Source organism: Cheilinus undulatus, linkage group 7 (genome assembly GCF_018320785.1).
Source record: "Cheilinus undulatus linkage group 7, ASM1832078v1, whole genome shotgun sequence".
NCBI classification, from domain to species: Eukaryota; Metazoa; Chordata; class Actinopteri; order Labriformes; family Labridae; genus Cheilinus; species Cheilinus undulatus.
In genome coordinates this window covers 51,321,643-51,336,596 of record NC_054871.1, presented here as the reverse complement: position 1 = coordinate 51,336,596, position 14,954 = coordinate 51,321,643, and the positions used below count along the sequence as shown (strand labels likewise).

At 38.8% G+C, this 14,954-nt stretch overlaps 1 protein-coding gene across 1 annotated transcript in view; it reads left to right on the top strand.

Annotated features, from left to right (window-relative positions):
* LOC121512659 (UDP-N-acetylglucosamine/UDP-glucose/GDP-mannose transporter-like) overlaps nt 1-6,087 on the top strand; it is a 32,870-nt gene extending 26,783 nt beyond the window's left edge. The window contains exon 12 of the mRNA XM_041792038.1: nt 3,433-6,087. Within this exon, the coding sequence (XP_041647972.1) occupies nt 3,433-3,538 (106 nt within the window). The 3' untranslated portion in view covers nt 3,539-6,087. The remainder of the gene's footprint in view (nt 1-3,432) is intronic.
* The last annotated feature ends 8,867 nt before the right edge of the window (nt 6,088-14,954 follow it).

The window sequence follows — 14,954 nt, the reverse complement described above, 5'->3', positions numbered from 1 at the left end:
CCTAACACTGGCTGCCTGTCTGAAACAGGTTACTGCATAGGATCACCGCGGAACTGTGACGTCACAGCGCCAGCGTGGACCAAACGGGACCAGATCATCGCCGTTTCCTGGTGAATTTATAAACTCAAATGATTCAAAATGCAAATATCTTGTGAGTTTTTAAGTTTAATATACATTTGAGACATACAAATATCTATCCAACAAGATGAACTTGTCCGATCATGCAGGGTTCCTTTTAAATGTGGATTAAACAAAAAATGGAAGAAAGGAAAATGCCTCTTAAACAGGAAGTAACTCCTGTGGTTCATATTAAAGAGCCATTGCATAGAACAGGCTCATGTGTGGTCTCTTACCTCACCAGATTTATTTTCTTGATAGTGTATCGGCGTTTCCATTAAAAGCATGTTTATGACACAACAAGGGAGAAAAGCTGTTAAAGAGGCTCAGTCCTAGACTCTTCTAGACTCTGGTCTACCCTCATCTTCCTTTACCTGTTGTAGGAGGTCTTCAGGACTAGGTTATTAGTGATCTGGATCACCTTATCTCCAGGTAAAACAATTAACTTGTGGTTATATCACATACGTAAAGCTTAGGGGTCATAGTGAATGGATGTGGGGATGTTCTGATGAGAACTGCAGTGTGCAGGTCCACCTAGAGCTTTAACAGACTGACTTCAGCACATAAACATTCATTCCTTACTGCTGCTCTTCACTTCCTGCCCCCGTCTGACATTTGCATGCCATCGGATCACATGACAAACAACGGTCGAGAATGATCTTGCTCTTTCCTTTCTTTCAGTTTTATAAAGCATAACAATCATCAGGATTCTATTATCCATGTGCACTGGATTAAATCAAAGTGAATTGTTCTCTATTGTAATGAATCATTACGGAGTAAGATCTTCTGTATTGATGCTCGTCTCGTCTTAAGAAGGAGAGATTCACACCTCTGAGTTTTGTTGTAGTATTTGTACTCATGTTCTTGACTTGAGTCATATCAGTCTCAGAGGCCGCTGCTTTGTCTGAGGTCTTTCACACCCTGTAAACATGTAAGCGGTACTCTGGAACTTCTGCATGGTCTTATTCACGTCATGTCCCGATTCCTGGGAATCTTTTAGGGGGAACATCTCCCACTGTGAGGGACATGTGACATGGGATAATGATTGCAGTGTTCAGATTCCTTTCTTTGATGTGACTTTGTTTTTTAATCTAGTTAATAAACCAATGTGGCAGCTTGTAGTTGTAATTTGCTCTCCAGGGGGTCTTTGTGAAATGACTGTGGGCTGTTATGAGTTTCTCTTGAGTTTCTCCAGTGTGAGTCTCTGCTGTGCCAGCATCATATAATAAACTGATGAGGATCTGATGCCTGCAGAGCTGCACATTATCACCTGCTTGGTTGTTAGCATGTAGCCTTCTTTTTTCTGCTTCTTTTCCTCCCTAAAATAATGAACACTGAGTTTCTGTTGAAAAGAGGAAGAGCAGAGCTGATATCCAATCAGCTGCAAAGCTTTCAAACTGCCTGCCTGATCATGTTGTGAAATGTGATGAATTTTATGACTGGTGATGTGCTGCAGCATGCATGACACAACGAGCTTGTCAAGTTTTTATACCGCCGCTTTGTTAAAGGTTTGATTGTTTTTAAAGTGATCTGATTTAATTAAAAACTGAAGTCTGGCTCAATATTTAAACCAGGTTGTTCAAAAAGGGTTATGAAATCAGGTCAGTTCAGGAGATATCCTGTTTTTAATCCTGATCAGACTTCCACTTTATATGGTTTAAAAGGAACTGTTGGATTATTCTAACAGTCCAGTAATTATCCTGAACTGTAGAGGGCTGGATTCACACTGGATTATGGGGACTGAATGTAACAACACGATTACCGTAAAATCCAGAATATGAGGGCATTTTCAGACTGATGCAGTAGATGGCGATATGCACACAGTTGTAGGCCTGGGCGATATGGCCTAAAAATCATATCACGGTATTTTTCTCGCTTTTGATGGTAACGGTATTATATCGCGGTATTACAAAATTAAAAAGAGATAATGCTGTTCAATCCAAATTCAAGAGATTGTTAACCCCCCCTTCTTAATTAACCCCCTTCTCCCCTTAAAACAAGCCTTTGATGGCACACTCAATTTATGTCAAATCATAGGAACACAGAAAAAATATTATATATTTTTAAGTCTCTCTAGGTTTACTTCTAACTGCACTCCAAGTTTACATTTCATCTCTATCCTGAACACATTTCCTGGTGAAGGCCTTCATAATAAAAGCGTACCAGCAAAATAACAGCAGTGGACTTTTATTGTGAAGAGCTTGACGAAAGATGTGTGTTTAGCATTGAGTTAGCTTAGCTTTAGCTGCCATACCGGAGAGTTTTGCAGCTAGTTTACAGCAGCTTTTCTGACCTTATTTAACATCACAGCCTGGATCTTTGACTCACTGTGGACTTAGAAAAGGAAGTCAAAAGTTCAATAGACTTTTAATCTGAGACCAGCCAAAGCAGCACTTAACTCGTGTTAAAGCCCCAGGCAGGCGGACAGACGGCACACCGACTTTGTTGTGGTACAGCCGTCAAACTTTGAGAGGAGAGAACACGTGTTTTTGCCAGCTAACCGTGTTTAGTTTCAACGACAAGAGTGGGTGACATTCGGTCAGTTACCAGGCTACATGTAATGCTCGAGCTAAATGTGCTATTGACTGGACTCAGTCTGAGCTGTCCGTCACAAATCACTCACTCCGCCAGCTTAGGAGCAGAAATTCCTTGTGCGTGCATCACAGCACAACGTCGGCATTTAAACTGGTGATGGCGGTGTTGCAGAAATCCATTCTGTGGCAAAAATTTCACCGGTGACGGTATTAATACTGGTTTACCGCCCACTTCTACATAGTTGGTCTGCAAATCTGCCACAAGAAGTACGAAGCAGAGACTATGTTGCCTTTTTTATATTTCTCTAATGAGAAATCATTAAAATTAACAAAAATACACAGCAACAACCACAGCAACCATCTAGGCCAGTGTGCAGATAGAGCAGAGAAAGGGGAAGTTTATAATTGCCTTTACTACTCAGCTCACTGAAGAGTACCCCGTTCTCTCACTCTGTTGTCTCTTGCAGGGTCTAAATTTATTTAAATGTAAATCTGGTCCAACTCAAATCGATGTCTATTTTCACAGCATTAAAGAAAAACACAAAGACACTTAGAATTTAAATGAGGTTGTATTTTTAAATGCCAAAAAAGTAGTTTTGCTGTTCAGACTGTGCTTGTTGGTATTTGCTGATAAAATCATTTGGTAAAATCATGGACATTGTATTATTTTTTATAATGCATGGTACCAACAATCTTAGTCTGTTGGGTTTTTTGTGCTCTAACATTTATCGATTGTGTGATTTTGTACTCTAACATTCTTCTGTTGGGTTTTTCATTGTAGTATTGCAGGCAGCCTTGTGTACTCGTACATCACGCTGACAGAGGAGCAGACCAACAAAGCGAGCGAGACCACGAAGATGGACATCAAGGGGAAGGTGGTCGTATGACAGACACACTGGATGTTATTATTTTCACTCTGACAAACACAAAAACTGTATTTTAAAGTTTATTTATGGAGTATTTTAGCAGAACCTGATGGGAGCAGTGCCTCGGTCTGCCGTCACTCCACCTCCCCTGCTGCTGCCATGGTAACAAACCCTCCAGAGGGATTGTGGGTCCGTGTTTTCGTTTTGAATACTTGTGTTTTGATACTGTACATGAGGGAGTATTTATATGACATTTCCTGACTGTGTAAAATGTTGGGACAATGTAACAGACAGCTGGAATCATCAGTGTGTATGTTTGTGATGAGGGAGGATGGTGTAAAGGTTCATTTAAAGGCACAGTCCGTATTTTTCTGCCTTTTCTGGTTTGCTGTTTACAGGGAATGTAACTTTAGATGCCTTTAAAGCACAGAGATGCACTGACACGCTCATTAACTGTCGTTTCAGTTCGTTTCTTTATGTTTTTCATGCACACTGTAAAAAGTTTGTGACTTACTGAAGGGCTGGGCGATATGGACCAAAAATCACATCAGTAGTTTTAATCTGCTCCCATTGATTACAATGGTGTTCAAAATTTCAAAGTCCGAGAAAAACCGAACGGGTGCGCGGATCATCCCCAAAATCTAATCAATTCTCCCCTGTCACTATCCCAACAATCCTGGAAAGTTTGGTGAAGATCCGACTTTGAGTTCTCGAGTTATCTTGTACACATACAAACAAACAAAGATACAGAACCCTTTACATAACTCCCTGCTGATTTCATCGGCGTGGGTAATCAAACCATATTTAAACCTTGTTGACACCATAGCAACAAAAACAGAAGTCCTGAACTTCAAATACTGGGCAGTTTTTCATTTTCATCATCATAAAATGGAGGTTTACTTCTGCATGATGTCTAATTGTACAAAAATATCTTTCATTTTCATTTATGGAAGTTGTTTTTTACCATGTGCTTTATAGTAATCATAGCTCTATTAATGATTAGTGGCAGCAAGAGCATTTCCACTCTGCAGTCCTGGTAGGTTCAGCTCAGTTTGGTATGTTTTACCAGTCAATGCATTTGCGACACAAAAAGTTGTTAGGGTGCAAAAACAGCATATCCGGTAGTCCTGCTTCTTTGTCAGCCTTCTGCAGGTACCAGTGTTAATTGTGGCAGCTATTTTTAATTTTAGTCTTAGTTTTAGTCTCAAGATGGACTGTCTTTTAGTTTTAGTCACATTTTAGTCCTTTTTATCCTTTTAGGGTGTACTCACATTAGGCCATCTGTACCTTGCCGTATTCTAACCAGGCTGAAGCCCATTTGACCCCCTCACCTGTCCCCCCTTTGGCCCGCACTCACACTGCTCAACGCATCCAGACCTGGGCACAGATACGTCATCACATGAAGTATCCACCGTTGATGAATTTGTACATGTTGATTACTCAGTATATGTAAATGTTGTTTTTTAGGCTGTAAAATAGCAACAGATATATACGATATCTGATCTGACACCGGAGTTATTCCAGCTGACCTGGGATCAGTAGCATTAACTATGGTGAGGAGAGAGGCCGAAAAAGCAGTTCATAGAGGAGAATTATCGCTCACAGCATATAATCTGGAGCCTGATCAGAGTTCCAAGCACTTCTGCTGGATGAAACCCGGACTTTTTAACTCGTATGAGCCCCTACAGCCGCTCTTCTGCGTGTCAATATACTATCTGAATCCCAGTGGAATTCTTTTACGTGCCATGAGCTGAGCCTTTTCTCTTTGTTTGGATGCCTTTCAGCGCTGCACCAAACAAGCTCTCATGTCACAGGACAGCCTGTGTCCAGAGCAGGATTAAATAATCAGATAAAAGATTTTTTTAACGGTGACGAGAACAGTTTTAACCATCTGATGAGAGCTGGAAGTGAAAACGCCTCAGAATTAATAAGCGGTGTTCCGTCCAAAATTCAGTGATCAAGACAACAGTTTCACTTCTTGGTGACATGAAATAGAATTAGAGGTAAGTTATTTCAGTGAATGATAGTTTGGCATTATAATTTTATAATAAGAGAGGTTAAATCAGCTGTGTGATTAACCCGGCACACACTTGTCCGCGTATTTAGCACTCTACGCACGGAGGATGAAGGTGTTTGTTATCCTGTGAGCTGCTGTTTGTGACTAAAACAAGGGAAGAAACTTTATTTCACAAACCAAAAATCCTCTCACAGTCATTAAAGCCTGACTTTGCCAGAAACTGGTCAGAAATGTGGACTGGACTAGGATCCTGCTGTCTCTAGCATGCAGCTGCTGCCTGGTGGGCTCTCTGAGGCGGGTCCTCTCGCTGTTACTTCACGCTACGTCACATTCCCGCTCTTGTGCTCTTTCATTTACATTCGTGCCGTGCCTAGGCCCGCCTTGTCCATCCGTGCCGGGGCTGCGAAGCATGCCGTGCCGAAGCACGGAATGATTGCACTCACACTGGCCAAACGTACCAGACTTTAGGCTGAACCGGGCCCAGGCACGGTACGGATGGCCTAGTGTGAGTACACCCTTAGTTTTAGGGCGCATTCACACCAGAGCAGTTTGGTCCGCTTTAAACAAACTCTGGTCTGTTTTTTCAGATAGTCCGGTTCGTTTGGAGTGGAGTGGAAGCTCACATGAACTCTGGTGTGGACCAAACAAGTAGACTCTGGTCCGCTTGAAACAGGGGTTCCGCTCATTCGTCTGAGGTGTGAAAGCAAAGTGGACCGACTTGGGGACCAAAGGCAGGGAGTTGCATAAGTGTAATGATATATGGGTTTAAATGTGATTTAATACACTCATACATGCCTTTACCTCGCTTGGCGTCTGTGTAGCCATAGCAACACATCGTAGTCGATGCAGATTTATTCGTCTCATGTAAAGAATGACATGCTGGACAGCTCACTGCCTTGCTGACTGCTTGTAATGCCCCAATGCAAAACTAGAAACCCTAAGATAGTATAAATAGGTGTTTTTCATTGTTTATGTGGAAAAAAAGACCAATGGAAGGAGACAGATTTCCAATTTCATCTTCTTCTACACCATCTTTTCTTCTTGGTTGCCGTTTGTGACGACAGCGCCCCTAACGGGCAGAGGTTGTAGGTGTTCAGACGGTTTGGTCCGTTTGGCCAATAGCAGTGTGAATGCGAACCAAACCAAAGGGTTAGGGTTAGGGTTAGAGCAACAATGCTGTACTGCAGTCTAAAGGATCATGCAGCCTTCCCTCAAAGCTTGAGCCACATGCTAAGAAGAACGAACACAAAAAGGTGGATTAAAAGGTGGAGGAGTCTGCCTCAGTAATTCCTGATTTAAAACGATAAATGATTTCAGTCTTGAGTGTCTAAGACTTCTATTTTTGTTTCCGTGCCATCAAACACGTTTATCAGTATCATTTGATTTGACTAAAAATGCACCTAAATTAAATAAATAAAGTGATAATTCTCCATTTCAGCTCTATTATCAGTTATTTTGTGGCCAATGATCCTAACTCTTACTGTAAAACTTTGACAGAGCTGTACACCTGAACATGAACTCAGTAGTCTCGTCCATGACCTTCTCTGAAATGTATCTACATTTTAAAATCCTGTGATATTGCCCAGTCCTAGCTTCCAGTGATGTATTTTCATCTTTAAACACCAAAGTGAACGTGTGTCGCTGTGTCAGGTTTTATTAGAGATGTCTCTGTTGGAGCTGGTTTCACATCCACGTTTACATTTGAGCTCCTCAGTATTACAGGACGCTCGTCTATGCAGAACGAACAAACAGAATTATTTTTAGTTTATTTCTCATTTAAAGGGGGTTTATTTGTTTTTAAGGGAGCTCTGAAGGGACATGGGGAGAAAAATCAATTTTTAAAAAAGGTTACTGACACATTGGGGAAGCTTACCACAAAGATTCTTTGAGTGCATCAGAAAATTTCTGCTATTCTGTTCTTATCCTGAAGATCGACTGCAAAAACATTTCTCTACACTTTGAATTTTATATTTTAATAAAACCCAAACATATTCAGTAAAACAAAAAATGCTGTAAGAATAAAACATCTTATGTAACACAAAATATATTTGTGAAATGCAAAAAGTTTTGTCTCATTAAGGTATTTTTGATCAAACTGTTTGTACCATAGATTTTGGCTTTATATTTTTTGTGTGTTAATGAAAAATGTTTGATTTGTGTAACACAAAATGTTATTTTTGCATGTAATGAAATAATTTTGGTTTGCATGGATTGAAAAAAAATCATGCAATGCTTTTTGAGTTTTTCATTACATTTAAATGTTTCTTTAAATGTATTCATGTTTCTTTGAATTTTTCTATTTTTTTTTTCTTGATAAACGCTTTTAAGGTTTCATTTTTATCTGCATTTTAATACTTTTGCATTTAAATGTTTTTTTTTTTCATTTGCTTATTTTTTGTTTCCGCATTTTTTTTTTGCATTTCATGAAATATTTTTCTGTTGTATAATATATATATTCTTTTAACTTAGGAAATGTTTTTCTGCTTAATGGAAAGTTTTTGTGTTCTGCTAAATTTTGTTGTTTTACAGGAATTGTTTTTGTGTTCCGTTAAATGTTCTGTTTGTTAAATGGTTTTTACATTTTTTCTGTATATTTCTTTTTTTTTTCTTTATATTTGGATCTCATTGAATGTTTTTTGCATATTGTTAAATGTAAATTTTATCCCTGGGTTTTTTTGTTTTGTTTTTTCTTTTGTAGAATGTTTGAAATGTTTTTGCAGTTGACATTCAGAGCCACCGTAAGTGAGCTCAGCAGTCTGCTAATGTTTTGTGTGTCTTTACTTTCTAGTTTGCGGGAAAAAAAACTGATTCTGTGCTTATCGGGAACTGGTTTTAAAATATTTTCAGTCCATGTCCTTTCAGGGCCTCCGTAGTTTAGTGTTTCTCGTTTTTGTGGCACTTTGTACGGAGGCGACGCCTTGCTGAAGAGGAGCCTGTGTTCTGTTACTTTCATGCTTGAGATTATTGAACGTTCCTGAGATTTCTATTTCAGGTTTTTTTAAGTATTAAGAGAAAAAATTCTAAATTTTTATAGTCAGGTACAAGACTTTTTTTTTTTTTTACATTTTTATCAACATGGTTTTATATTTATTACTTTTTTAGACTAATATTCATTTTGTAGGTGGAGTGGCTTGTGAACTGTTGATGCTCGTCTAAAACTAACCATGGATTTTTAGCAATGATGTATTTTTACATTAAAAAAGTCTGTGAAAATCAGTGTGGGTGATTTTTCTGGTTATGTTGGAGTTGTGTCAGAAAGCCTCAGACCCATTTATCCCTGATTCTAGTGTTCATCAGCAGGTTGGGCCTTAATAAGAAATTCAGACCCAAAATGTTTAATTTTCACATTTATTTAATAAAAAATGCTGCAGGTTGGACCTTTGATGGAACAAAATTAATGACTGAGCAGAGACAAAACAGGTTAAAATATGAATTTCCATGATGGCCAGTAAATAAGTGTTTTTGAGAGATCCTGAGAAATTACCATCATTAGATAATCAGCTCTGCTTTCACACAACGATGATAAACAAAAATGAGCAGTTATCACTTCAAACAAGGTGGAATAAAATCCTTAAAAAGGCCATAAGAAGTCGTTTTTGCCAGCAAGAGGTCTTACATTTAATGAGGTACTTTGAGTACGACAAGTCTCTATCCAATCTTTGTTTTTTGCCTCTTTTTTTCTTTTGTTTGCACTGATTCGGCTCACTGTCCTCCTCTATCAATAAAAGCATAAAAGGCCCATATATATATAATATTTATCACTTTAATAATATTGATTGAGCAGAGGCAGTAAATGTGCCAAAAAAATCATCAAATGTTGTCATTTATGACCAAAAAAAGTCAATGTCCGGTTCCATTTCCATTATAACATTAAAAGTATTAAATCAGAAAATTCAGCCCTGGTCTGGTGTTCGGAAAACTGTTGCATACCTTTTTACTTGTTGCGGCACAAAAATATGGTATTAATTTTTTTTAATTCAGGCCTTAAAAGCTCTTAAATTTGACCTTTGAGGAGCCCTGAAGTCGTGCAGACCTGTGGCAGAGATGGTCTGACAGACACAGCTGAAGATGGCTTTGTAGGAAAAACGGCCCCATTCCTGGCTCTACTGCACATGACAGCATGGAGCTGCACCTTACAAAGATCTGACAAAGGGATTTCTTAAATACTGTTATTTTGATGGTTTCCCATTATAATGATAATTTTCGTTGTTTTCTTGAAATCTTGAGAGGACATGAAAATCCTTGTTATAACAGGGTTACAACTGATAAATCAAGAGTTCAAGAAAATGATCTAAATTAACAAAACATGGCAAAATAAAGTTACAGGATAAAAAGAATGGAACAAGTCAACTTAGGATTTTGGCCACGGTTTTCTTTCAGACACATTTGAGGCCTACTAAAGCAGCTCCATGACCCATTTTTGGTCCATCCCACCCTTTTAGAACCGCTGCTTCAAACTACACTCATTATTCTAGCTTTCAATCTTGTATTTTTTACACTTTATAACCCAGAGGAAGAGTTGGAAACATGACTGTCCCATTCAGCAAGTGGCTGTTTGTGTGCATGAGCAGCTGCTTAACTTCTATGCAATGGGGCCCCCCTCTGTAAGCTCAGGGTATGACTACTGTATGCCCAGGGACGCTTTGAACAGCATTTCCCAGAATTCTAAGCTATTCATGCAGGAAATAATATATGATATTATAACCCTTAGAGGGTGTCGAGGCCATTTTTTGGTCTTGTTTATCATTATTATTTTGTCTGTATAAATGCTAGCAACATAAATTGTGGAGAACATATTTTTTTCCAATAAAAGTTTCAAATTTTAATATCAGAACCCAAAACATGTCTGTAGACTTTTTATAAACCCTCAGGCTGTTGGTGACCAAAAATACCCCATTAAAACCACGATTTCTGATCCCCAGCCATCATAGAAAAAAAAAACTGCATTTATGACATTAGGCATTCATTCTGGAGTCACCGCTTCGAAGATGTCAGCCTTTTTCATATATTTGTCATGAGGGGAGACTTGATGCTTTTTTCTGTAGGGGCATTAAAATAACAATTTATCAAAATATCAAATCAGACAAAGAAGTCTAAAAATCAAAGTTGTTGCTCATTATTAAGATAATCAATAAATCATCAATCAATCAATCATTGAATAGCGCCAATTCATAACTGAGGCTATCTCAAGACACTTTATAAAGAGGGCAGGTCTAGCCCGCACTTTCTGATGTGGCCTATAATAGACCAGTGTTAATCCTTAATATTATAATAAAGACTATACCCTATTATAATAAAGACCAGCTTTAATCCCCAAGAGCTCAGCCCTAGCTGTATTCATAGTTGCCGTTATAGTGGCGACATAAACGTTCCCAAGGACTGCTGCGCAGACTCATGTTGAACAGCTCCCTGCTGAAGCTGTGCTGAGATTGGAAAGGGAAGGGAAGGAGGGAAAGGGGGGCAGAAAGCTGGAAGAGGAGAAGGACAAGAGAAACAACAAAACACCAAATAGAGAGAACTATTAATAATAAATAAAGCAGTGAAGTAGTAGTAGCTCTTAGTGCTGTTAGTTAACGATTACAGCAGCAAGAATGATGTTCAAAGATGAAACAATGATCACTGTAATACAAGCATTAGCAAAAATACTGACAGTGAAGAAAAAGACACATATAAAGGTAATAATAATGCAATTCAAAATAATAATAATATCACCAGCATACCAAGGATCCAGATGAATCTATGCGGCCAGAAAGAAGCCACAGAGACAGCGGCGACAGAACTAGAACATAAAGACTCACAGCATGTAACATGTAGTAATTTGATCTGAATGCACACAGAGATGAAGAGAGAGAAGCTCAGTGTGCCATGACCCCCCAGCAGTCTAGGCCAATAGCAGCATGATTAAGAACCGGTCCAAGCACAGAACCCTGAGGAACACCATAGCTGACTTTGGTGTAAGTGGAGACTGATCATTAGCATGTCCAAACTGAGCTCAATCTGGGATAGGATTTAAAGTTTAGGAAATGAAACTGATGAAGGAAATCAAGCTCTCCATCTTTAACACAGACATCTATAAATGGACCATTTTACTGTTTAATTTTCAAAGTTTGGATCTAATTGTTGAGGCTCCTGTAAATCAGCCGTGTGTCTGAAAACAGAGGAAAAATATTCAGTCTGACTGCCTTACCAGTATCACAGTGTATTATGAAAACTCAGACATATTTTACTTTCCTCCTTTGGAAAAATTGAAACCAGGAAGAAGACGACAAAGCACAAACATACAGAGAACATAGTTTAATAAAAAAAAAAACAGATCAGACATGTAGAAACAATCAACATTTAAACCCACAACCACCAACGGTACCAACATCTGACCGTTCACTTTTACTCAAACCCACAAAAACATTTAAAACCCAACAAGTCATTCAGAAATAAAATAAATAGAGCGTTAAAATGGACCTCCACTGTTTAACATCCACACACAAATGTAGTGTTGATGATCCATTTACACTGGCAGGGATAAACAGACAAGATGTTTGTGGTTTAAAAACAAGTGTATGTTGCATTGTTTTTGCATTCAGGCAAGACGACGAGCACCTTCATCAGTCCAGGAAGAGGAAATAAGACACTAATGTGAGGGTTTTACGCCTCCATGCTGACGACAGAGGCCTTGTGTTCATAACCAGTGAATATGATAGCTCATCAACACTAAGAGGGATTTTCTTCAAATCATGCACAGACGTCCGTCTCCCTTTGACCTGGTCAGAGTCAAAGGTCAGTGGGCTTCATGTCCGTCCCTTATTTATAAGATCCCTACCAGAAAAAAAAAAACCCCAGCCTTCTTTTTGACCCACCGCTGGACTTCACTGTCTGACTACTGTTTACCTCATGGAACCACCAGGCTATACTTCTTTCTTTGGTTTGAGTTTAACTGATGAAAACAGGAGGAAGATGAGACCAAACCAGGATTTCAGCTTATAGGAGGTTGACGTTTTTCCAAAATGTGCAAAAAAACAAAAAAAATTACAACTTTCCCTCCCTTTTATAAAGTAAGAAACATTCAAACAAAACTCAGACTCTCTTTTAACCATGCATTAAGAGGGATTTACATCTGATTGGCCATTCAGATACCAAGTGGTGATCCTTCATGCTCTGTGTGGACCTTCCTCAATGAAACCAGTTCCTGCTAGCTCAGACTGCAGACAGAGGTCCTCTAGATCAGTGGTTCTCGACGTTGGGGTCGCAAGAGACTCTGAGCGGGGGTTTCCAGATGCCTTAAAAAATACTAGGAATATTTTTTCATCTGCACTGTCGTCACTTTACACCAATTTTGCCAGATTTCAACCCGTTGTCATCACTTTTTCCCCACCCATTTTTGCCACTTGAACAATTTTTTGTCCATTTTAAACCCTTTCACCACTTTTTTTTCTGCCTTTTTTTGCCCCTTTTTTTAGACAACTGTCCTAGATTTCCATGGAAGTTGAGATAATTTGCTTGAAATGTTCATGAAAAAATCTGGGAATATGTTTGGATATTTTGGGAATTTCTTTGCAACTATTTTGGAATTTAACTAGAAATTTTGGAGGGAATTCACTTTGAAAAATTTTTGAATTTTTATGGAAATTTAAAAGAATTTGCTTTGTTTTCCATACATCTTCCAAAGAAATTTGCAGAAATTATTTGTAATTTTTTTTAGAAATTGAAAAAATTGAGATGAAATTTGCTGTGAAATTTGCCGTATTCTGCTACAGTATTTGAGGAATTTTCCATTGAACATTTGGGTAAAATTTGATCCAAATCTTTAGTTATTTTAAGATTCACTGACACATTTGGGGATTATTCAAGGACATTTCTGAATAATTGTATTACAGTTTTATAAAATGTTTAAGAATTTGTATGGGATTTTTTTCTTATTTCTTGGAAATTTTGGGAAATTTGGTAGAATTTTTTAAAGTTTTAGAAATCTTTAATATTTCTAAGGTAAATTTTCAAAGAATCTTTAGTAGAAATTTAGTTCACCCATGGCTTCAATAAGTTCTTGAGGTCTGTCATCTCCTGTTCGAAGATGAGGTTTAGGTTTAGTATTTATCAGGTCCCGTTTATGGGACTTATGGGCTGCACAGCCCTGCAGGCGCTGCCCACAGCAAGAAGGTTCCTGGTTCGAATCCTCTCCTTTCTGTGCAAAGTTTGCATCTTCTCTCCAACAACAAAATGGAGGAAAATGAAGGAGGTACAGCTCCTGACACTCACAAAGGGAGGCAGCTCTTTGACTGGTCCCGTTCATGAACTCTCTCGTAGTCTGTTGACTTAAATTTTCATTTCAATCTTACTAGAATGACCTTCAAAACCATGTGCATGACAACATTAGGGAGAAAAGCTGTTAAAGCAGCCCCAGTAGCCTCTACTTGTCCCCAGTTCATCCTTATGAGCAGCAGTTTCACTGCACACAGCATGTAGAGAAACCAAACCAGAGCCACAGAAATGACGGATGAGCTGTTGTTAGGATCAGAGGAGGGACAGAGAGTTCAGATATCAGACACACGGACTAAAGGGATGTCGCCTGGTATCTGAATGACTAAAAGGCATTGTCAATCCCTGATGAATCATAGAAATCCCTCAGACACCTGAGAGTTTATTTTGAAAATATTATTTAGCTTGATTGCTCTCCTTCACAGACACATAAATCAGCTGTTTGAGGATACTTAAGGGATATGACTTAAAGACTCCAGAAACCTGCAAATCTTCAAAATCACACATCTCCATCTCTACTTCATCACTACTGCAGCAAACAATCACTAACTATTGATCACTGAATAGTTTTCAAATACCAAAGCCTGGGCAGACACTGTCAGACATCTTTTTTATCTCTGAACACAGAGATATTCGGCCATACAGGAAGGAAAAGGCATAAAATACGCGGTATTTATTGTATACACTGGCTTGTAGTACAGATCAACCCCACTCTTAACAGTCTCATATGAAGTTGGTCAGCAGAAAAGCAAAAAAAGAATCTGTCATGAAAAGCTTTCAGTGCCGTTCTTTGCTCCAGTTTTAGCGAAGAAATGAGGCTCAGTTCTGATAAGACTACCACCATCCTACAGCTACATTTGAGCTAATACTAACATGGCTGCTGCCATTTATTGGCTCACAGTACAACTTATCCAACCCGCAGCTACCACCTCATTCTCCTCAAATGACGTCGAGTAGTTCCCAATATTTTGGATTCTGGATTTGAGCTTTTCAAGATGGATTCGCCTGATGACAGTCTGGCTAATCCAGTGTGTTTTTTGCACGGTTCATCTAACGTTGCAAAGCGATGGATTGTCCAGATTCCATGCCATGGTTTAGTTAAAACGTCTGTCAACAATGGTGGCTGTGAGAGGTTAGAGGACGCAGCTATGCAGAAATGTGATCAGAACA